At 37.7% G+C, this 25,803-nt stretch overlaps 1 protein-coding gene across 3 annotated transcripts in view; it reads left to right on the forward strand.

Annotated features, from left to right (window-relative positions):
* LOC131525810 (low-density lipoprotein receptor-related protein 8-like) overlaps positions 1-25,803 on the forward strand; it is a 102,495-nt gene that overhangs the window by 26,472 nt on the left and 50,220 nt on the right. For all 3 annotated transcript variants that reach the window (XM_058753781.1, XM_058753773.1, XM_058753768.1), the window contains exons 3-4: positions 9,213-9,335; positions 25,307-25,429. In XM_058753781.1, coding sequence (XP_058609764.1) covers positions 9,213-9,335; positions 25,307-25,429 — 246 coding nt within the window. The remainder of the gene's footprint in view (positions 1-9,212; positions 9,336-25,306; positions 25,430-25,803) is intronic.

The raw sequence follows: 25,803 nt of genomic DNA on the forward strand, positions 1-25,803 counted from the left end.
GCTCACTCTGGATAAGTACAGTTCTTGGAGAGTCGGGAGGGTTGTACCAATGATTCGCTCAGCAGTCCGGACTACCCTCTGTAGTCTTCTGAGGTCAGATTTGGTAGCTGAGCTGAACCAGACAGTTATTGAAGTGCAGAGGACAGATTCAATGATGGCGGAGTAGAACTGTTTCAGCAGCTCCTGTGGCAGGTTGAACTTCATCAGCTGGCGAAGGAAGTACAACCTCTGCTGGGCCTTTTTAACAATGGAGTCAATGTGATTGTCCCACTTCAGGTCCTGGGAGATGGTGGTGCCCAGGAACCTGAATGACTCCACTGCAGTCACATTGCTGTTCATGATGTGAGTGGGGGGAGAGCATGGGGGGTTTCTCCTGAAGTCCACGGTCATCTCCACTGTTTTGAGCGTGTTCAGCTCCAGGTTGTTAAGACTGCACCAGACAGCCAGCTCCTTAACCTCCTGTCTGTAAGCAGACTCGTCACTGTCCTGAATGAGGCCAATAAGTGTGGTGTCGTCTGCAAACTTCAGGAGCTTGACAGAGGGGTCTTTAGATGTGCAGTCATTCGTGTAGAGGGAGAAGAGCAGTGGGGAGAGGACGCAACCCTGGGGGGCACCAGTGCTGATCGTACGGGTGCTGGATGTGTATTTTCCCAGCCTCACTAGCTGCTGCCTGTCTGTCAGGAAGCTGGTGATAGACTGACAGACAGAGGTGGGCACGGAGAGCTGAGTTAGTTTGGGCAGGAGGAGGTTTGGAATGATCAAGTTAAAAGCTGAGCTGAAGTCCACAAACAGGATCCTCACATAAGTCCCTGGTCTGTCTAGATGTTGCAGAACATAATGCAGTCCCATGTTGACTGCATCGTCCATAGACCTGCAGCTCTTTTCTGTGGGGTAGAGGGGGATTGCTGGAGGTGTTAATGGTTGTATGGAGAGGTGTTCAGGGCAGGTGTGGAGTGTTTTTTCAAATCTTCACTGATCAGAAAAGATTAGTCGTTTAGCAGACACTTTTATCCAAAGCGACTTATAAATGAGGACAATGGAAGCAATCAAAATCAACAAAAGAGCAATGATATGCAAGCGCTATAACAAGCCTCAGTTAGCTTAACGCAGTACACGCAGCAAGGTTTTTTTAATTATATAATAAATAAAAATAAAACAGATAGAAAGAAAAAGAATAGAGCAAGCTAGTGTTAGAGGTCTTTTTTGCTTTTGTTAATTGTATAATAAATAAAAAGAAAACAGAAAACAAACAGATAGAACACAAAAAGATTAGAAGATTTTTTTTTTTTTTTTTTTAAGTATAGAATTAGAATAGAGAGTGTTAGTCAGAGGGTCAAATAAAGATGGAAGAGATGTGTTTTTAGCCGAATCTTGAAAATGGCTAAGGACTCAGCTGCTCGGATTGAGTTGGGCAGGTCATTCCACCAAGAGGGAAAATTTAATTTAAAAGTCCGTGAAAGTGATTTTGTGCCTCTTTGGGATGGCACAATAAAGCGACGTTTACTTGCAGAACGCAAGCTTCTAGAGGGCACATACGTAGGTCTGAAGTACTGAATTTAGGTAAAGGGGTGCAGAGCCAGAGGTGGTTGGTAGCCAGTGCAAATTGATAAACAGAGGTGTGACGTGCATTCTTTTCAGCTCATTAAATATTAATCTTGCTGCTGTATTCTGGATTAATTTTAAAGGTTTGATAGAAGTGGCTGGAAGACCTGCCAAGAGAGCATTGCAATAGTCCAGCCTGGACAGAACAAGAGCTTGAACAAGGAAAATCTTGTAAAAATATCGATATAAAACTACAAAGAGATAGAAAATATATTCCATTCGTTGTTATTAACAACATGAAATGCATTAAACATTACATTACGACAAGGTTTCCCAAACTGGGGTTCATGAAAGAGCTGCAGGGGGTATTTTTAAAAATAACAACAATCAAAATAAAAGATGAAAAAGACAAATTAGTAAGAATCGATTATTTATGAATGATTTATTGCTATTGTGTAAATAATATGTAATCGTGTAAAAAAAAAAAAAAAACTGTAGTCTGATTACGAGTATTTTAAAATGTAATATAATCGAAATTACAAGTACTTCATTTTTAGAATCTGATTACATAATCCAGATTACATGTAATCAGTTACTACCAGGATGCACTGACGGTTCTACGCATCAGGGACCAGCCTAGAGCGATCACAGTGGTGCGATTGTATGTATTACATGTATGTATTTTAAGTTGACTTAACTTAAAAAAATAGATGAAACCCGTTGCCTTAAAATTTTTAAGTAAATGATAATTAAAAAAAAAAAAGTTAATTGAATTGTCAAGTTCACTTAACTTTAAAAAAAATTATTATGTACTTAATAATTTTAAGGCAACGGGTTTCCTCAATTTTTTTAAGTTAAGTCAATTTATCACTTTTTACAGTGTAGGGTTAATGATCAAAATTGTTGGACAATTGATAGATTAGCAAGATATACAACACATATTACTTGCTTAGCAGACTGCTGTTGTGCATTTTATCATCAAAAAAATCATCAGATTACCCAATTACCAGCTCTACTCTGAACAAAGATCTGTGGTTTGTCATAAGATGAGCATCACGTCTGATGCTCTTGGATTCTCAGAGGGTCCTTTTGATTTCTGCTCTAATGAAACAGGGATTTGCGAGTGTTTGCTAACAATAGAGCAGGAGAGTGGAGTATCAGAAGAGGCACAGGGAGGGATTTCTGAACTGTTGAAGCTCTTCTCACCCATCACTGATGCCCAGACACACAGCTGCAATCCTGCCTAATGCGATTTCATTCCCCAAATGCACACTATTTAATTTCAGGGATGATATTTACCAATGAAATGCTAATCTTCTGTTTGCTTGGGCTGCATTTGAATGGGAGATTTAGAAACAGGCTATTACAACAAAACTATTACTTATTGTTTAGTGGGTGTTGTTATATTGTGTGGGAATAAAATATATACTCCCATGTCTTAATCCTCTGTTTTCAGATACTGCTTAGACTTTATTTTGTACTTGAAACTGCTCAGGTTCAGAGAAAGTTAGATAGTCTGTTGTTACAGAGGCATATTTTTGGCCGATGTTCTCAGGCTTTGTCTTTTAAATCATGCTAGAACACAGTGATGGAAGACTGCGGGACCAAAACAAGATGTAGAGACGGATAGAGGTACGCTTGTCTGCCCTGTTTGACAGAAAGGAGAAGCGTATCTGGCTGATGGTGAGCAGGCCTCGGGTGATTACGGCGTCCAGATTGAGCTGCTCAAGCAGAACTATATTTCTTATCTGGCGGTGAAGCTCAAAGGACTGTAGCACATACAAACTATCTTGTTATTGGGTTATGAGGTGCGGTACTGCTATATTTCTGATCTGATCCAAAACATACTGAGCTGCCTGTCTGTCTGTCTATGGCCTATATAGTTAGCTGTCTTCTAAGGCAGCATCCTAACCAAAAATGGGACTGGTTTGAAACAACTTCCTATAGCATGCAAACCCCAACTCATCAGGACCTTAGTTATATTGCATATTAAAGGAATAGTTCACCCAAAATTAAATTCTGTCATCATTTACTCACCCTCAAGTTGTTCCAAACCTGTATGAGTTTCTTTCTTCAGTTGAACACAAAGGAAGATATTTTGAGGAACGTTGGTAACCAAACAGTTGCTGGTAGCCTTCCATAGTATGGAAAAGAAAAAGAAGTCAATGGCTACCATCAACTGTATCTTATATTTTCTTGTGTGTTGAACAGAAAAAAGAAATTCATACAGGTTTGGAGCATCATGAGTATGACAAAATGTTCATTTTTGGGTGAACTTAAATTTGAAAACAAGGCTGTAAGGGGAAAAACTTCTGGCTTTTTAGTAGAAATTTTATATTTAATTAATATATAAATGAATATACTGTTATTTACATTTTTGCGAAGAAATTAGTTGGTACAACGGAATGAATAGATGTTGAAAATACGTTCATGTCACTCTTGTGAAAACTAAATAAACTGAAAAAGAAGCATACTTTTAACAGAAATAATATAAAAAATATAATTAAGTGCAAATTTATTGTCATGTTTTTGGACACTTAATTGTATGTATTACAGTTTAAATTGATTTTAAATGTTAGCTAAACTTAAGAATGTTGACCCACTTAAGCAGGACTTAAGTACATCTTTTTATGTATTTTTATGTGTTTATAAAAAGACAGTATAAGTCATTATAATCAGTAATTATGTCCCCACTGGATACAACAAATACCTCGTTTGTAATGGTTTTATTGTTTTTGTGTCGTCGCGCCACAAATACTCAAGTACATTTCTCTCAGTCACGGTTTATAAACTTTACTCAAACAATGTAGCACTGAAAAAAACATGCTATTAAAGTATGTGGATCACTTACAGACATGTAAGTAAGCAAGTAGCTTGTTATCCTTTTTTAAATAATAAGTCTACTCAATATAATTATTACCCAAATGAACACAGAGAGCTCAATACTTGGTACACCATACACAATGACGGAAACAATCAGTGGATAGTGTTTGAGTACGAATGGGTCAATTTGAGTTGAAAATGAACTCCAGATGTCACAAAATAGCAAATTACTAAACCTAACAACAAAAGCAACCATAAAACTGTAAATACAACTCAAAAACAGCGAAAAGTTAACCTTATTAATTACTCATGCCCCAGTGCATGATGGGAACAAACCGGATCATAACTTTGATATTTCCTTAAAGAATCCTTGTAAACATAACAAACAATTCCAAGTAAAACATACTCATAAGTTCAAACTTTAATTTCTACAAGCTTAAATTGAGTACTAACATAGAATTTACTCTTTTTAAATTCTTGCCTGAACTAAATTATTTAATGAAGAAATTACATTTGTTTCTCTGTAGTAATTACTTCAACACAAAATCATTTTTTATCAGTGTACAAGTAAATATTCAATAAAATTAAGCACTTTTTTTGCAAGGAATATCTTTGTTTTCATATCTTTTTGTTTTCATTTCAAATAAAATATGGCATCTACACTGACTTAATTCTGTTCATTCCTGTAGTTGTACATTAGCATGTTGCTAAACTAATCACACAATACTCAAAAAGGGGAAAAACACACTAACTGGTAAAATATGTTATTCATTAGAATTGTTATCAATACTTAAGTACTGAATGAAATCCTGTCCTCTCAAGCTCGTCGCAGTGCACACTGGGATTGTCTTATCTGTGACGGACAGGATGTGATTCATACGTCTCTGTGTCTGTATTGAGCTTATAATGTCTTACAATGCTACTTATGTGATATAACAGCGCTTTTGAGATCCTCCATGCACATTTTCTGTTAAACATTTGACAGAATTTGGCTCTGCACTGCCTTGGGTGATTTAGGATAATGCCTTTATGAGTAGCTGTCAGAATGAATACGTCTTTTCCTTCTTATACGCTACAGCCAGAGAGCTTAGAAACTTTGTTTGTAGATGTCAGATTGGACACCATCAGGTCTGAAACTTGCTGAAATCATCTTTTTATTTATTTATTTTTGTAGGAGCACATGTTCATCCTATTACCTGAAGATAATTAAAAATATGTAGAAGTGAATGTGGATTTGATGCATTATATACAGTTATGCGGAGTGAGATTTTAAACTATGAGATTTTACTTTTGTCAACTATCATGAATAGTTTAGACACATTGTTCAGGTGAAATTTTACATTCTTTACTTTTTCCATCCCTCGCTTTCCCTGTTTATTTCTCTGTTTCTTTGAGTACCATTCTGTCTTCTTAATTAAAATAGCAGTGCCTCCCTAACAGATGGCACTAGTTGGTGAAAAGAGTTATTAGTTAGTAAACAACTTTGTAGTGAATCAGTGAATGTGCAGATGTCCTCATTGTCCTTCAAACATCAAAGCACTACAGTTACATTCAATTGAAATGAAATGCATCACAATATCGTCTGCATGTGTGCAGGCATCAGTACAATATTCAGTGCCCCAACAATATTCCAATATTCCCGTGTCCCAACAGATTATGCATTTTTCATAATTTGCCTTTCATGCAATGAAAACTATGGGGAACATCAGAACATTTTGTACATATACTGTACATGACAAGGTTAATCACAAAAATGTTTGCTTCCTTTTCATCCTATTATTTTATTTGACTTTTTGATTGGATTTTTACTTAGTGGATGATAAAACAGAGGTCTTTACTACTCATCTGAGGTTTTTACTATTTCTTCCTGACTTAACCCATAAAAATTAGTTTTATTGGTATAGGTTGTTTCAGTGATGTTAAATCATATTTTAGACTTGAATAAAACCATTTAATTTAGATGTCACCTTTTTTTTTGGTGCCACTTTTTCAGTGTATAAAGCAGCTCTGCTGAAAACAATAGTGTCATTATTCAGCTCTAATTAGTTCAATGTTGATTCAACTCAGTTCGATAGAAATGTCAATGTTGCAAAGTTCATCAGTGAAATGAATTTAATTCAGCTGAAAGCAGCAGAAGACGACAGTGTACTTATTGAGCTGAGTTTAGTTCAGTGTTTATTTAATTCAGTAGCAGCATTGTATGTGTGGTGTATATGGTGATGTTTTTCGACCACTCACATTTTCTTCGTAAAAACTGAAATGTACTTTTTTTAATCAGGTCATATTACATATTCCTACATTTAACAGCTGCGCCTGTAGTCATAGAAAAAGAAGGGCAAACACATTCATCTGAGCTAATTGACCTTTTGCTAAGCTTCGTCTTTCTGTGTACTGTGTGATTTTTGAGTAAAATGTGCTCGTAATTTGGTAGAAATAAATTGGAAATCATTTTTTACTTGAGCTGGACTGAAGACATTTTAAGCCATTGTATTCAATGTTTTTCTTTAAATAAATTATTCAATTGTACAGTTGCGTTGCTAAAACACTAAAATAAAACAAATTCAGTGTAAAATTTTGCATTTAAAAACTATCAATACACACACTTGCATTAGAAAAGAGTGAAAGGCGGCAGCAGTTGCTATGATTGGTCAGCAGCGTTTCTAAAGTGTAAAGGGTCTATCATGGTTACAATCTGCTCAATAAACGCATGTTTACTGTTGTGAGGGGAAGGAGAGAGTTGCTGATGGAATGTTCCTGTTAGAATCACATTCTCAGATGAGTCAGATGCACAGCTTGAGGATTCGGGGAGGGCTGCGGGTGCATTCCGTTTGATTAGACGCGTCCCTGTTGGCTGGTTACTGGCCCACACCACGCATTGCCTTTACCAGAGTCCAAGGACAATAGGAAGCCTCACAGAGCTGTGGGGAAAGAAAATGATGCAGCATTGCCGCAGCGGATCCTTCAGGTTTGTCGACAGGTCTTGTGGAGTTGTGTTAGGCTGTTGTGATTGCCGCCCACTGAAGGTCTGCGAGTGTTTGTGAGAACTCGGCAGGTGGAGAGCAGAGCCTCTGCATATAATATCTGCAGCTCCAGACTGTTGTCCGTGCTCTGTTGCTTACAGCTCCATCTGCTCAGATCAGTGAATGCAGCAGTCTTGCACAAGCAAAGTCAGCATGGAATGAAAATTCACACGGTTTTCTTAATGCATGTCATTGATCTTACTGTGAACAATTCATCCATGCATATGTTTAGGCCTAATTTTGTACATTTATATCTAAAATGTCACAGCTTGATCTTCCAGTGAAATTACAGCCTTCTCTTTAGCTATGTAGGTTGCACTTCTCTAATCATTTAGTCTGCTTAAACCTGACTCTTTCTTATAGATCTGCATCCATCCAATCAACAGCCGATAGATATAACCATCGGTACACACTGCCAACTTTCAGGAGAGACAACCACATTTAAATAGCGAATCCTCTAAATTACAGTTTTGTGTTTACAGAACAGAAGTCACTCATTGGTATCAGCTATTTTTACCAAAAGTAATATTACAGCGACCAAGGACTTGTCGTGTTCAGCTATTTTAACTAAACAGCTGTTGACAGAGCCATCATGTTTGGTTTATGTTTGGAAGGCTACTTTGCAGAGCGCTCTTAAAGGGTTGCCTTGTCCACTTATTATAAGCGATGCTTATTAAACATCTTTGGGCTTGTTGTTTGGTCTTGGCTCATAAAGGGATCCGTTTTTTGGAGTTAATAAAGTAGGAAGGGGCAGGTCGCGATATTTTGGTGTTTCCAAGATAACGCATTTGGATTTTTTTTATAGCAAGATCTGGCAACACTAATGAGTCAAAACGTACCTTGTTCACTGTAATTCCTTGCACCACACATACAGAAAAGACTCTGATCCACATTTAAATACATCATTAACAACTAGTTGTTCATTTCGGTTCTGTACACACTGTGTAGAATTTTTTGTGCAGTTGTCACTAGAGTTAATTTGGTTGTTGAATGCAAATTTAGCTGCAGTGCGTATATGGCATAAATCCCCACCTAACGTTTTTCTTTTTTGCTACTAAAATACAGAAAAAAATATGAAGAAAATATGATTTGCCTGCACCTGTTTTTTGTTTAGTTCTTTGTTAGCTCTTATATTTATAATTTTTTTGTCAAAAAGAGTTTGTCGGTTATGAAAGTCACACGTTAGAGCTTCCATGTTTATTCATAATTATGAATAAATTAAAAATAAAATTTGTTATGTAATTAAAATAGCCTATGTGTAAAAGTTTTTAAATGCATGTAGTCAGGGAGAGCGTGCAAGCATATGTGTTTGATAATTTTGTATTTTAGGCTAATCAGAATCATGAGTATTTCTAGTTTCTTATTTCAATCCTATACAATTTATTCATTTTGAACGAATCCTTTCTGTGACTCGGGAGTAATGAGTTGTTTCATTGAGTTCATTAATTTTTTTGTGTGACCGAGCATGAATCAAATGACTCAGGAGGTGAACTAATCAATTCTGTTTCCTGTACTCACGACTCGGCAGTACAGAATTCTGGTACAGGAAACAGAATTGATTAGTTCACCTTGCGAGACTTCTGGTCTGAGTCATTCAGTCTTTTATCAGGTGACAGGCACGTATGCTATGTACACAATATAGAACTGATTAGTTTACCTCCTGAGTCCGTACTTTCCTGAGTTTGTGCATTTATTACTAAGTGTGATTGTACAATACCAGATTATTTCAATGTGGTCTCAGACTTCTGCGTCCCACTATGTGGACACTTGCTTGTTCCTTAGAGAGTGTGCAAACATTTAACTCTCTCTTTCTTTCTCCGCATACAGTGAAGAACACATGTGCTCCCTCAGAGTTTGCATGTGCGAACGGTCAGTGTGTTCCTGGGCGTTGGCGGTGTGATGGAGAACCCGAGTGTCCGGACGGATCGGATGAGGCTGATGCCACCTGCAGTAAGTCACATCTCATAAAACTCTTATCGCTTATGTTTAATTATCTATTTAAAGCGGTGGTTCTCAAACTTTTGGATTTCAAAGCCCCCCTCTTGTCCGGGACAATATTTGAAGGCCTTCCTATGTTAGCTGATATGTACCGCTGGTACTTTTGTTGAAATGAAAATAAATTGACTCAAAAATATCTAGGCTATATTATTTTTACTTTTCTAATGCTAATTTATTTTTTTAATAATTTTAAGATTTATTGCTGAGGCCCCTGATTGAAAACTACTGATAAAAAGGATTTAAATTTATTTTAAGTGCTGTCAACCGCATCTGTAATATGCTAAAATAAATAAATAAATAAATCAAATCATTTTGGCTCGAACCTCAGTTTGTAAAAACAAGCACAATCATGTTTACAGTACTGCATTAATGGAAGTCAATGGGGCAAATTTATCCTACAGCAATAGTCCCAGCAGTAAAAGAATTATGTAGACAACTTTGAACAGCTCTAATGACATATTTTTGAGCAAAAGATTTAATATAAGTGCTGTGATATAAATACAAGCTTCACATTTCAGTTGTCTAACCCTCTGGAATGCCTTATTCATTATGAATCATCCATAATGCATTACTGTCGAATGTGGGACAAGTCCATTTTTTTTCCTTTGGTAAAACAAGGGACTGAACTTGTACTGAACCCAGAAGATTCCTTTAGGCTGCTAATATTAAACACACCACTCTAAACGGCACCTGAAGTGGAGTTAGCTTCTCAGTTACTGATTGGCCTCCCAGTGTGTTTGTTGTGCAGCAACTTGATTTTGTTTGTCTGATATTTGGTTTGATTTATGCTGTAAGTGCTGTTTCCTCTCTGAAGGAAAATCAAATGTGATCTTGTAGTGTTCATGTAGGTAGCATCATGTAAACTCTATAGCTTGGCAACCGTAGTCAAGGCCGAAAATCAGAGTGTGAATTTAGGAGCAACATTAAATTAATTCTTTCCAATGGTTTTTGTGCCCTTGGAACAAGTTATAGGAGTGTTAGTTCATTCAGGGGAAGTTGTTTCGAAGCTCATCATGGCAGCTCATCTAGTATTTAATTACATTTTTACCTTCTGCCATTGCATGTGCACTTTTCTCATGAATGATTCAGTCGCCCATCCCCAACCAGTTCAGAAAATGTCTGTTCAGTGGGAAAACATGAGAGATATTAAAAGAAAGGGCTGTATATGCTAGAATTCCATTAAAGATGAATGAGTTCACAGCTCAGTTCTGCCCTAACACAAAAATTCATTACTGTACTAACTGATAAAACAGAAAAAAAACAGAATGACTTTACGTTTTTGTCTAGTGGAGTATACCATCATTTGATATGTTTGTCCAAACTTTCTTACAAGTATGTAAATATGTAAGAAAGATTCTAACATTTCTGAGCTGGGTTTCCCAAAAGCATAGTAAGCCTAAGTTGTTCGTAGCTCCATTGTTTTCAATGGGTCTACGATGTACTTAAGCTTACGATGCTTTTGGGAAACGCAGCCCTGGTCCTCACAACATACTGAAGCATAACTTTATTTTAAACATAATAGTTCAAACTCTAAATCTGATTAGACCAGCTCAAAACCATTGTAAACGCACACCTGTGACCACACATCAGCTGAATTATATATTAATATGCCAAGTTGCTGCATGACTTGGCAGCCATAAACAGTCTAATGAATTAATGAACCGGTTAGAGGAACTAGATTCTTCACGCAAAACATCTGTGACACAAAATCAAATTTAAACCTGGGAAAAGTTTTAGCATTAAAAAAATACAGAAAATATATTTTTTAAAGATTCTACAGTATTTCTATGGTTAATAGAACAGTAATTAACAGTTATCATTAATATCACTAATAACAATGCTGATGTTGGTTGTAGTAGTAATAATAATAAATATATAAATGTAACTATTTACTACATTTATTAAATAACAAATAAATTATTAGTATTAATAATAATAATAGTAATTGTTTATTATAACAATAACAAAAACTATGATTTATTATTATTATTGTTGTTGATAATACTAATAAATCTAACTTTTTGTTGGATGTGGTGTGTTACTGTCTTTCAACTATTAGCGATTATCTTTGTTTTTAAATATTATTAATAGTATTGTTGTTATTACAGTAATAATGATGATAATAAATGTAACTTTGTTAGAGAAATAATATAACAAAACGTATTAGTATTAATAATAATAGTAATTGTGTATTATATACACTTGTATTTACAACAACTAAACAATGATTTATTATCATTATACGGTCTCTCAACACCCTAGCTATTATTATTTTTAAATACATTATTAATATTATAATTTTTGTTGTTGTTACAGTATGATAATAACAATTTATTGGACATGGTGTTTTGTTGCCTTATCAATTTTATTTTGGTGCTGCTTTATAAAAGTAATACATCATTCAAGGCCGTGTCTTGCAGTGGTTGTACATCATGCTTTAAATGATGTTTTTTGCCTTATTGCTGTATTGCTTTCTGCAGCCTCCATAGTACTTAAGTTGTTTCTGTAACGGGGCTGACGAGACGTGAGACATGCGGATCCAAATGCAAGCTTTTATTTACAGGCATGGTCATCAATACAGGCAGGGTCGAGCAATGGCAAACAGGTATGGCAGGGACAAGACAAAGAGTAATCCTAAGGCAGGCAAAGGTTGGTAGACAGCGAACAGTATCCAAAGGGGCTAGACAGAGAGATAATCCAGGCAAGGGAAATGATCAGAGTCCGAACAGGGAGACAGGGGTAAACACTAGGAACACAGACTAGAAAACAACAAAAGTTCCGTATCACAGCTAACACTAGGGGAGTGAAAAACGCAGAACAATACAGGAACTGAAAAGAAACACGGAATGGCACAGAAAGGGTTAATCCAGGAAAACACGGGTTAGAAATAAACACAGGAGAACAGGTAATGCCAGACTAGGAATACTAACAATGGCTCTGTAGAGTAGCTATGGCTAGGGTAGCGGTAAACGCATACAATACTCGGCAACGAGGGAAACAAAGTCCAGGATTTATATGAGGTGTGAGATCAGTGTGTGCGTGGGATCAGGTGTGTGTGTGTGTGTGTGTGATTAGTGCAATGAGTGATTGGTGACAGCTGTGATCAGTGTTGGATGATGGGAATTGGAGTCCATTGTGAAGTGTGGTGTGAAAGTCCATGTGGTGAGCGAGTGACCTCTGGTGGTGAATGAACGGAAGTGCGGACCAGATTCATGACAGACCGGAACAGGTGGAGCAGAAGACCACCAGAGCGGAGCAGACAGACCTGAAGACAACCACGACGGAGCAGATAGAACAGGAGCATACCATGACGGATCAGGAACCCACAGCAGAGACTGGGACCTAAGGGAAACTGAGACACAAGGAGGAGACAGAACATGCACAGACACAAGGACTGAGGTAGGGAACACAGGAAGTTCATAATTATTTTCCATGGAGGCAGTTCACAGTCAGCCACCATGGCTGGGCCAGATCGGGCCAAGAGTTCAAAGATGGCCTTCTTAGCCATGACAGAGAGTTCAGGGACAGCCCTTCTGGCTGCGACAGGACAGGCAGAGAATTCACAGGCGGCCTCCATAGCCGTGATAGGGCAGGACGAGAGTTCAGGGACAGCTCTTTTGGCTGCGACAGGACAGAACGAAAATTCATTGACGGCCTACATAGCTGTGACAGGACAGAACGAGAGTTCAGTGACGGCCTCCATAGCCGTGACAGGACAGAACGTGAGTTCAGGGACAGCCCTTCTGGCTGCGACAGGACAGGACGAGAGTTCATTGACGGCCTCCATAGCCGTGACAGGACAGAACGAGAGTTCATTGACGGCCTCCATAGCCATGACGGGACAGGAGTTTAGGAACAGCCCTTCTGGCTGCGAGGAATCAAGGACGACCTCTGTGGCCGTGGCAGAGCAAGACGAGAGTTGGCGAGTGGATACCACTGACACCTCCGGAGGTTCTGCAGCGGTTGCCGCCACCTCTGGAAGTTCTACAGCGGTAACAGTCTCCTCGACCGCAACTCGACAGACCGAGAGAACATTGCAGGGCGCCACCACCATACAAGGGGCTGAGGCAAGCCCCGCCACTTCTGGAGGTTCTGCAGCGTGTGCCGCCACCTCGGGCAGTTCTGCGGTGGTGTACGCAGCCCAAACGTAACAAAGCGATTCCCATCAGGGGAAGTGCCTCGGACAGGGGAATATGCATAAGAACAGGAGGGTTAGAGTGAGTTGGTTTGGGGATACCAGCCGTGCGTGCAGACACCAGCGGTACATCCCTCAAACTAGACATCAAATTGGGATAGTGGAAGACTGACCTTGATGATCTGGGTGTGTCAGCCCGGACGTGACGTGACTCTGGAAGGTCAGCGGAGACGTGACGTGACTCTGGAAGGTCAGCGGAGACGTGACCCGACTCTGGAAGGTCAGCCGTGACGGGCTGTGACTCTGGAAGATCAACAGAGACGTGACTTGACTTTAGGTGATCAGCTGAAACGTGAAGTGACTCTGGATGACTAGCTGTAATGTGACGAGACTCTGGACGAGCAGCGGAGACGTGCTGCTGTGACTCTGGACGAGCAGCGGAGACGTGCTGCTGTGACTCTGGACGAGCAGCGGAGACGTGCTGCTGTGACTCTGGACGAGCAGCGGAGACGTGCTGCTGTGACTCTGGACGAGCAGCGGAGACGTGACTTGACTTTAGGTGATCAGCTGAAACGTGAAGTGACTCTGGGTGATCAGCTGAGACGTGACTCGATTGATGACGACCAACTGTGACTTGGCTTGACTCTCTGACATCAACTGTGACTTGACTTAGCTCATGAAGATCAGCTTTAACTTGGCCTGATTCGTGAAGATCGGCTGTGACTTGGCTTGGCTCTTGTAGATTGACTGTGACTCGACTTGACTCTCTGACATCAACTGTGAATTGACTGGGCTCTTTAATATCAACTGTGACTTGATTTGGCTCATGATTGGCAGCAATGACATGACGGGGTGTTGTTGTTGAGCTATAATCCAGGCAAGGGAAATGATCAGAGTCCGAACAGGGAGACAGGGGTAAACACTAGGAACACAGACTAGAAAACAACAAAAGTTCCGTATCACAGCTAACACTAGGGGAGTGAAAAACGCAGAACAATACAGGAACTGAAAAGAAACACAGAAAGGGTTAATCCAGGAAAACACGGGTTAGAAATAAACACAGGAGAACAGGTAATGCCAGACTAGGAAAACTAACAATGGCTCTGAAGAGTAGCTACGGCTAGGGTAGCGGTAAACGCATACAATACTCGGCAACGAGGGAAACAAAGTCCAGGGTTTATATAAGGTGTGTGATCAGTGTGTGCGTGGGATCAGGTGTGCGTGTGATTAGTGCAATGAGTGATTGGTGACAGCTGTGATCAGTGTTGGATGATGGGAATTGGAGTCCATTGTGAAGTGTGGTGTGAAAGTCCATGTGGTGAGCGAGTGACCTCTGGTGGTGAATGAACGGAAGTGCAGACCAGATTCGTGACAGTTTCGGTGTGTTCAGCTGAGTACATGGGTACATCAGTTCACTCAATAACCTTATTCCAGACATGTTTATTCTGTCCAGTAGGCCTCTAATGGCTGTTTTGACAAGTGAAAAAATAGAGACTGATTACATTGATTTAATGTGGCCAATATGTGTATTTTCTGAACGTCACAATAAAACCATGGCCGCGTTTCCATGACTACAGTACGCCGGCATCTGTAGGTGAGGAGCACAGCTGTGCAACATGAAACGTCATCTCAGATTGACTGCAGCTCAAACATGAGCCCTCCCTGCGGTATTTCTGTTCTTTCCGCTCCATGTCTGCATTAACTTAAGCAGAAAGAGAGCATCATGTTAGTTCATGTTCATTTTGTGGATGCCAGTAATGTAGCTAGAAATAATAAGTCATTTACTTCTAGCTAATGCATGTGCATATTATTGTGATTCTTTCATCAGTAGGCTGCCGTTCATTTCACGTAGGCTGTTTAGAGAAAGTAGTTTGCATGCTAATAGGATTTTATAATCTTCAAGAAGCATCTTCAACAGAAATGTCAAACAAAAGAGTCTCCTGATGCATTTAGATGGAATAAATACTCAAGGGCCATTTCAACAGCAGTTCTCCTAATGAATTCACACAGCAAGACTGAGGCTCTCTGGAAAACCGTTAGCTGATGGGCAAGATATAAGAAACAATTAGGGATGCTGTTTATTTGGAAGTCTGTTCGTTTGCATAAATGGCTGTTGTGCATTAGACTGAGTATTATTACGTATCTCATGCATAAGTGAAGGATGTTTATGTGATGTTATGTTTTAGTCAAAACAGGTAAAATAATCTTTTACTTGACACTAAAATATGCATGTATAAATAAATAATTGCCTTATTTTTTAAATATTAATAAAATATTTGGATATATTTATATATCTGGAAATATCTTTCTGAAAATCCTGTGTCGATTTGTGCCTTGCTTGTAAATGAATCTGCGGTAAAATGAAGTGAACTTCTTACTTCTTACATCTGTGTTTTTCCACAGCTTGGCACTGCACAGCGTCTTGTTGTCTTCAGAGCCATCTTTATCGTTTTGTTTCTGATGTTTTTATAGAACATTGACCTCTTATATGTCACAAGATCAAGGGAATTTTGATTTCTCAGTTCATGACCCATTTAAATCTTCATCTTGTTTGAACTTGTTTGTTCATCTTGGCTCAAAGCTGCTTGATAGGGACGTGTTTTCTTCATGGAAGCTTTGGATTTAGTGAGCTTGTTGTTACTCAAATCAATATTTTGTGTCCTATTATTTACTTCCATTATCTATGCATGAATAATGCCAGGTTCTAATCAACTGAAATCAGTTAAATACTGATTATTTCACCTCATAACAACTGAATGATTGTATCCTCTAGACATATTTTCTCCAAAAACACTCTGACTGCACTGAGCCTGTGAAGCAAACACAGTGGTAGCCTCATTCATGTTTAATTTATCTAGCTGCCATAAACAATGAAGCATGTACTTTATCCAGCAATATCTCAAAGGCTTTGTTTAGGGTTTTGCCTCAAACCACTTTCTTCAGCATTCAGGTCTTGTCAAAAAACCATTACGAGATGGCAGTCCTGAGATTGTGCCCTAAGCTCAGCATCCTCAGACTGTGTCCTAACCACGCTTGTTGCAATCTGTTTGTCCACACTAAAAATAAAACTGCTGTGACTTTATATATATTATATATATTGCCACTTTATTACATTCATCACAATTTATTATGTTAACTACTTGTTGGTGTTAAAAAATAAAATATTTTATCAAATTATTATAAAACATAAATTGTTGAAATAAGTTGAAATAAAGTTTAAAACTTGTAATTATGGGCTGTCAATATAGCTGTCGATATGTTAAAATAAATTACACTACCATCAACAATCGGAACAAAAGTATCTTATGCTCATCAAGGCTACATTGATTTGATCAAAAATGCTGTAAAAACAGTAATATTCTGAAATATTATTACAATTTAATATGTTGTAAAATGTAACTTATTCCTGTGATGGTGAAGCATGGTGTCACATGATCCTTCAGAAATCATTCTAATATACTGATTTGCTGCTCAAGAAACAATTATTATTATTATCATTATGAATGTTGTTTTGTGCTGCTTAATATTTTTGTGGAAACTGTGATAAATTGCCATTCAAATGTTTGGGGTAAGTAAGATAAATAAATAAAAAAATCAGCAAGGATGCATTAATTTGATCAAAATTTATAAAATATCAAATGTAACAAAATATTTCTATTTCAAATAAATGTTGTTCTTTTCTTCTCTTTCTATTCATCGAAGAATCCTGACAAAAAATATCATGGTTTCCACAAAAATGTTATTATTAAGTAACAATATTAAGTAGCAATGTTTTCAACATTAATAATTTAACACAAATAATAATTGATGATAATTGAGCAGCAAAAATGATGCTGAAAATTCAGCTTTGCATCACAGGATTAAACTACTTTTTAAAAAAATATTGAAATGGAAAACTGTTTACTTTATATGTTTTTGAATGTAAGAATGTGTGCTGGGTGAATGTCTTCTATGGCAAGACGATTACCTTATAATAAAATGTATTCGCTAGTCATGATTAATTACATTAATTTATCATGTTATCTTTACACACTAAATAAAATTTAAATTGACTCCTCTAATTTTTTACTAGTTGGAATCTTGAAATTAATTGTAATTTTAATTAATTAATTTTTTCTGATCTGTCCACCCAAGATCACTGAATCTTATGCTCATCTTCCATTATGATGGCTATAAAAGCTTCACACACATACACATAAACTCAAAGGTACAGCATGACATTTCTATAATACACACACACACACGCACGCTTTTCTGTCTGTCACACACAGTTTTCATGCTGGAGTAATCTTGTGCTCTCACATTAGTGAGCACTACTGCAGGAGCACTGTTCTGGATGTCTTATTTAATAATAAATGATGCTTCCATGTTCAGCACATTTTCCAATTGCAAGGAAACGCACAGGAATTATAAAAGCCGATTTAACGGCTTTTAAAAGGAAAGACAGTCAAACCCCCTTTCAGAGGGAAAGCATTAGCGACTGAAGCTGAGAATGTTTGTGATCTCTACAGTCAAAATACAGCACAACCAGGGTTTTGCTGACCCACTTAATGTAATTGACTGCCATATGCTGTCCAATATGTTTAGTAAATCACTGCTGGACTAGTATCTTTTCCTTCAGTATATCGCCTGTCCGGCTGTAACATTACCCAGGATTATTACTAGTTCCCTGATCTGTCTATAAGGCAACTATAATGGCAGCTGAACTAAAACAGCGCTTAAATAATTCAATTGTTTAGCTTTCTGTTTCTTTAATTTGGCCCACATCTAGAATTGACCTAGTTTGTTCCTCAATAACAATGTAGTTAACAACATAGCTACTGTAACAAGATTCAAGCTGTACTAACACTCTGTAAATGTTTAGTTTAGTTAAAATTGATTGTATTAAAGGTTAGTGGACACAAAAATGAGAGATGCTATCATTTACCCAACCTCATTATTTGCCCATTTTTTTTTTACATTTAAAAATACAGTAAAAACAGCAATATTGTGGAATATTATAACAAATTAAAATAACTGTTTTCTATTTGAATATATTTTGAATTGTAATTTATTCCTGTGATGCAAAGCTGAATTTTCAGCATCATTAGATCGCTTAAGAAACATTTCTGTTGAAATTTGTTTTCAGGATTCTTTGATCAAAAGCAAACATTGTAAAGAGAAGCATTCATTTGATGTCATTTGGAAAATTATAAATGTCTTAGCTGCTATTTTTGATCAGTTAAATGCACCCTTACTGAATAAAAATATTAATTTCTTAAAAGAAAAATATTCTTACTGATCCCAAATTTTTGAATGGTAACGTACATTTGCACCCCACTTTCATTGTATCGACAGAAAACAGTTGAAATATTCTTCAAAATATAATTTTATATATGATTTCAATTAAATGAATGTACTATATTTTAGTTTGATAATGTTTTTGATGTACTATTTTGCAGTTTTAGGGGATTTTATGGTACTAAATTATTTATAAAGTAGTTATAATCCATTTATTACATGTTAACCATTTTTTGAGCAAAGATCTCAAAATGAATTTTGCAACTGAAACTGTTGTAAATCTTGAATTTTGGAACACAGACTTAACAGATTATTGCTTAAGTGAACAAAGTTTAAAAAAGCAAACATTTACAAAAATGTTATAGAAGTTATAGCACAAAAATATTATTTTCAAATTTTATATAAAATAATTATTTTCCAAAACATTTTTTTTTTACTCTAAAATTGCATGAAAATCAAAGCCATAAATCTAAACAAGTTGTTTTCCAAATTTGAGGTTGATATGTCAAAAAATGAGTTTAAAGGGGTCATCGGATGCCCATTTTCCACAAGTTGATATGATTTTTTAGGGTCTTAATGAAAAGTCTATAACATACTTTGGTTAAAATTTTTCAATGGTAGTGTAAAAAACAAAATTTTTACCCTGTCAAAATCAGCTCTGTTTTCAGCGAGCTGTTTTTACTCCATGTAGCTTTAAATGCTAATGAGCTCTGCTGACCCCGCCCCTCTCTTCCATGGGGTGATGAGCAGACTGTAAACTTCAGCCACGAAACTTGCTAACTAGCACGTTATTAGGAAAGGCGATTTGCAAAGATTTATAAAAAACCCTTATACTCATTTCTTCTGTAGATGAAGCTGGATCACGAATGATTTGTGTGAACATAGACGCATTTAGGTAGATCGGGGATCGGCGCATTCCTTTCAAAAGGAAAGTAACGTTAATCCTTTGTGTCTTCAGCGGCTCAGATGTTGTGAGTTAATGACGACTGCTATGTTCATTATTACATCCAACAACAAAACACCTCAATCACTTAATCTGAGACATTCTTGTCTTCCCCTGCACCGGGGTCAACACAATGGCGGTCGGACTGTTTACAGCTCACTCAAGGCGGATCTAAGATAAGATGGCCTTGTCAATCAACTATCATGGGAGGGGCCTGTACAGAACTATATCATTCTGACAGGAATCTCAGAACAGCCTGATTTGAGAGAGGGGATTTTAAAATAGGGATTTAAAAAAAAAACACTGGGTGGATTTTTATCATTATAGGATGGATGTGTACACACACTTCCAACACACATTTATGTTGAACTTATAAAGTGAATTTTGCATCCGATGACCCCTTTAAGTTTTGATTGGGTGCAGTACCAAACATTTCCACAAACTCACTTCCTGTTGATTTCCAGTGTGGTTACTTTTGACTGCGAGGAGTACAAGTGTACCTTTTTAACTCCGCTTTTAACACTATCATCCCATCACTCCTCCAGCTCAAATTAACTCAGCTATCCGTCCCCATCTCTGTCTGTCAGTGGATCAACAGCTTCCTGACAGACAGGCAGCAGCTAGTAAAGCTTGGTAAATCCTCATCCAGCACCCGTACGATCAGCACTGGTGCCCCCCAGGGTTGCGTCCTCTGTCAAGCTCCTGATGTTTGCAGATGACACCACAGTCATCAGCCTCATTCAGGACGGTGACGAGTCTGCTTACAGACAAGAGGTTGAGCAGCTGACTGTCTGGTGCAATTTTAACAACATGGAGCTTAACACGCTCAAAACTGAGCGTGTAGCTCAAATAGTAGAGCATGGCGCTAGCAACGCCAAGATCATGGGTTCAATTCCCAGGGAAAGCAAGAGCTGATAAAATGTAAAAACTGGAACTTGAATGCAATGTAAGTCGCTTTGGATAAAAGCGTCTGCTAAATGCATAAATGTAAATGTAAATGTAAAACTGTGGAGATGATCGTGGACTTCAGGAGAAACCCCCATGCTCTCCCCCCACTCACATCATGAACAGCACTGTAACGACAGTGGAGTCATTCAGGTTCCTGGGCACCACCATCTCCCAGGACCTGAAGTGGGACACTCACATTGACTCCATTGTTAAAAAGGCCCAGCAGAGGTTGTACTTCCTTCGCCAGCTGATGAAGTTCAACCTGCCACAGGAGCTGCTGAAACAGTTCTACTCCGCCATCATTGAATCTGTCCTCTGCACTTCAATAACTGTCTGGTTCAGCTCAGCTACCAAATCTGACCTCAGAAGACTACAGAGGGTAGTCCGGACTGCTGAGCGAATCATTGGTACAACCCTCCCGACTCTCCAAGAACTGTACTCATCCAGAGTGAGCAACAAAAAGGCTGGCAAAATCACTCTGGACCCCTCACATCCAGCACACTCCCTCTTTGAACTGTTGCCGTCTGGTCGACGCTACAGAGCTCTGAGCACCAGAACGGCCAGCACAGGAACAGTTTCTTCTCTCAGGCAATCCATCTCATGAACACTTAATAAACACACAATAAACGTGGAACACACAACACTATTATACATTACTTAACACACATACTTATTTACATTTCAAATTTGCACATATCATACCTGTACATACATAATTGTCTATATTATATATTGTGTTTTTGCTATTTTGTACATTGTCTATTTTGTATATTTGTATATTATTCTTTTTATTATCTGTGTTTTTGTCCTGTCGCTGTCATTCTGTTGCACTGTGGAGCTTCTGTCACTATAACAAATTCCTCGTATATGTAAACATACCTGGCAATAAAGCTCATTCTCATTCTCATTTCTTTTTATTTTTTAGTCAGGACAATTTAACCTTTTTTGAATCATGTCCATGATTATTTTTGGCATTCACATAGCAAGTGTCATAATCTTTACCAAGTTTCATACAATTCTGATGTAGTAAAAAAAAAAAACAGAACGGAATTTTTTTTTTTTTTAGTCAAAAATGACAAAGAGCACCAGAGGGTTAAAGGAGTTGTGTCATATTCATAGCTTAAACTCTGTTCATTGGTTGAGCCAATATATAATTTGTTATTCTCTCCGGTGTCGCTTGTGGCTTAAAAATAACACACTGCAGCTTTAAGGTAAAGGTGACTGCATTAATGTTCTGGCATTTATTTTACCTGTGCTCTGTATGGCAGCACCCCTGACAACAGAAATGACTTGATGAAGTGGGGATCAATTTAATGTGTTTAGAGATTAACAGCGATATTTGACTCTGTTGATTTCAGTGAAGTGGAGTTAAGAAGCTCTTCATCAAATAGCCATCGGCAAAGCCAGATGTCTCCTCTGAGTTCACCGCGACCTTTTCACAACACCACTCTCTCTCACCTCACAGCTCACTGCATATACAGCAGGAGTGCGAAGTCACGGAGAAAGTACTTCTGACCTTGTTATCATTTGTTCCTCACATGCTTTCTCACTCACTCTCCTTCTTTCACCTTTTCCCACTTTTCCAGTCATCTCAACTTCATCTTGACAGTACTATTAATCTGCTTTAATGAATATTCTGTCATCATGTACTGACTCTCTTTCTTCTGTTTATTTCTTCTTGTGTTCCTCAATAACAATATGTAGTTAGCAACTGAGCTACTGTAACAAGATTCAAGCTGTAAATGCTCTGAGGATGTTTCAATAAGTTCAAATTGATTATGTTAAATGGATAGTTGACCCTAAAATGAGAGATGCCATCAGACTGCAGAGGAAAGTTTGGGATGATGTGAGGATGAGTGAAAGATAATGGGTCAGAAAACTGATCAGTAATAAATGTACTTCACCGTGTTGTTTTAATATTTTTATTTATAGAATTTATTAATATTCCCAATATTTGTTTTTATTTTAATATTTTCTATTTTAATTTTAGTTTTAGTCATTTTGTTATGTGCTTTTGTTATTTTTAACTAGTTTTTACATTTCTATTTAGATTTAATAAGCTTTAATTATTACTTCAGTTTTAGTATTTTAGTTCTTAACCTAGAAGTTTTTTTAAGTTTAAGTTTTTAAGTCTAATATTTATATTTTCTTTTCTTTCGGCTTTATTTCAATTAACAAAATAAATCTGAGTTTTTAATCATGTTTAATCATACTTTTAGTTAACAATAACAATACTGATATTGGAAAATGTTAAATAAAAGTAGTTCCATCTAATTCCTTTTACCAAGTATTTGTGTGCTGCATATTTTATGCTTGTTTTTGTGTCATTAGCTTAGCAAGTGACATTCTAACGTCCAGCAATGGACCATTTACACAATCTCTGGTGACACGTTTCACTGGTCATTAGCATTGTCAATAAGTTTTTTTATATTTTCACTTATAAAAAATATATGTACGTTTATAACAGCTTATTTTTTTATTATATTACCTTTGCATCAAATTAAAAAAACAATAAATAGTCAACGCTGATGAAAATGTGAAAAGAGTCTATTGGAATCAGTTGTGAACTAAATCATGTGTGTGTGTGTGTGTGTGTGTGTTTGTGTGTGTGTGTTTGTGTGTGTGCGCGTTTTTGTGAAAAGTCAGGACATAGATTTGTATAATGACAAAGGTATGACATAGGTATTACAAGGTGAAGGTGACATCTCAGGACATTGACCCATGTCCCCACTCTTCAAAACGCTTATAAATCATACAGAGTGAGTTTTTTTTGGGGAAAGTTGACATGCACAGTCTCCTGTAAGGGGTAGGTTTAGGTGTAGGGCAATAGCACATACAGTAAGTACAGTATAAAAACCATTACGCCTATGGGATGTCCCCACTTTTCACAAAAACGAATGTATGTGTGTTTGTGTGTGTGCATCGCACATGCTGTGAAGAACTAAGGGCCATTCAGAACACATCTTTGCATGTAAAAGGAATGATTTTTTTTAAATGCGCAGTGCAGAACACGAGGGTCTTGATACATGCTTTTGATTTTGTGATGCAATAATGGAAATAACAGAAAATAGCCTAAATAGAGATATTTCTCTCCAGGCTCTTTTTTTAAGAAACAGGTTGAGAAAAATTAATTCTTCATTGATTTGTCTTTGTCTTTTGCTCTTCATATTATAATTAGTCAATGATACATTCATTAATTCACTTCCTCTAGCTGTATAAGCATCTGCTATGCCTTTATACAGACGCACACCCTCCAACCTGCACACTCAAACACCGCATTACTGCAATGCAGAACCCCCCCAGAACCTTGTCATGAAGTGTTATGAAGTGACACTGTTTGTTCTCATTATTTCATAGGCTGGCTTGAATTCAGTAAAATAATAAAGTCAGGAAAATAAATGACAGCTATTTTGCTTGATGAATGATACTGAGGGTTAGACAAGTACTGCAGTAATCGAAATCACATCTCATTTGATATGTATCACTCATCTAAATGATGAAACAGATCCAGCGATGAATAATAAATTCACTCGAGAGCAAATTGAAAAAACTGACAGCCTAAACGGAGCTGCCCTTTCTCCCCGATTCTAGAAAGTTTATACAACATGTCCTTGGCCAGGCTAATTGGTATAACTTGTTGAGCCATTTTGAATTCTTTCATGATATAAGGCCAGTCAAACGGCCCCGGCAGACTCACTGACTGTGGCGGCTCTCCAGGCATCTGCAGCTAGAGATGATTTATTTATGCATTTCTGATACCTCTCAAACTGTAATCTAATATCAATAGACAGCCTGCCAAATGGAGCAGATTGGCCATGACTGTGAAGGAGAGAGGGGGACAGAGCTGCTAAAACGGGGCCCACAGACCCTCTGATCTACCGCCTGAACCCGTTTACTCTCACTTAAAGGGATAGTTCACGCAAAAATTACAATACTGTCATTATTTACTCACCTTCTGTTTTTCTATTTTTTTTTTTGCCACACAGGTTTGAAACAAGATTATTATTGTAATATTATGCGCTTTGTACTATAATGTTTTCTCACCGGTGAATGAGACATGAGGTAATCTGACAGTGTTGACGTCGTCTCTCATCATGTCGCTGGTTAGCCTCTGGTCTGCCAGAGCGTGTTCATGTGTTTTGGAGGAGGCGTGGCTTTGGAGACTGATTTTGCAGGGAGAGTGGGATCTTATGCTTTCAAAGTGAGCTTGCTTTCGCTAGCCTCTCCGAAGTCACCTACCCAAACTTTAAAACCATGATTTTTGTCACACATCAACAATTATGGATGGAAACCTGTCATAAAATTGTCTAATGAGTACTGTCAAGTCAGTAATGCCCCGACACTTTATCTCATTCTGATCTGCATCAGCAGCCAGAAAAGCTCCTGGGTGTATAAATGGACTTCAGAAAGCAAAGACATGCTGAAAATTGTATTCAAAAATTCTGTTTAGAGGTGCCAAGCATGTTTAGATCGCATTTGCCATCTCACATTTCTCACTATGACAGGCAGCACAGATCTGAGGAACACAGTGAGATCAACAAAATGATTTGATGCCAGTCGGTTTACTTGCCGCATGTTTCACTCTAACCTGTTCAAACATTTGTTTCTGTTCCACAGCAGTCAAACAGACATGTCCACCAGAGAAGTTTGACTGTGGAGGGAAGTGTGTGTCGCTGTCCTGGCGTTGTGACGGAGAAAGAGACTGCGAAAATGGTGAAGATGAAGCAGACTGTGCAGCAGGTGAGTCTGCTCTCTTTCCCTCAGACTGTGTTTGATTCTCCGCAGGGAGTTTTGTTCAAGGCTGAGGTGATAGTTTGAATTTAGTTTCACCCTGATGCTGTGGACCTACTTCAGTCGTGGCTCTAAAAGGCACAAAGAGGAAAGAGAGATGTAGTGAATGGTTTATTTCCTGAGCACACCATCTTGTTACGTGTGTATTCAGCTCTCTAGTACTGGACAGTTACATGTTGATTGGACAATTGTAGTACTGGATAACTACAATTAAGCGTCGATTACAGCATTTAATTTAGCTCTACCCTGGTGTGTAATTATTCTGTTAACAACATGTTTGAGAATTGTAATCAGTCACAGACATGTCTGTTGTGTGCGCGAAT

Source organism: Onychostoma macrolepis, chromosome 02 (assembly GCF_012432095.1).
Source record: "Onychostoma macrolepis isolate SWU-2019 chromosome 02, ASM1243209v1, whole genome shotgun sequence".
Classification (NCBI taxonomy): domain Eukaryota; kingdom Metazoa; phylum Chordata; class Actinopteri; order Cypriniformes; family Cyprinidae; genus Onychostoma; species Onychostoma macrolepis.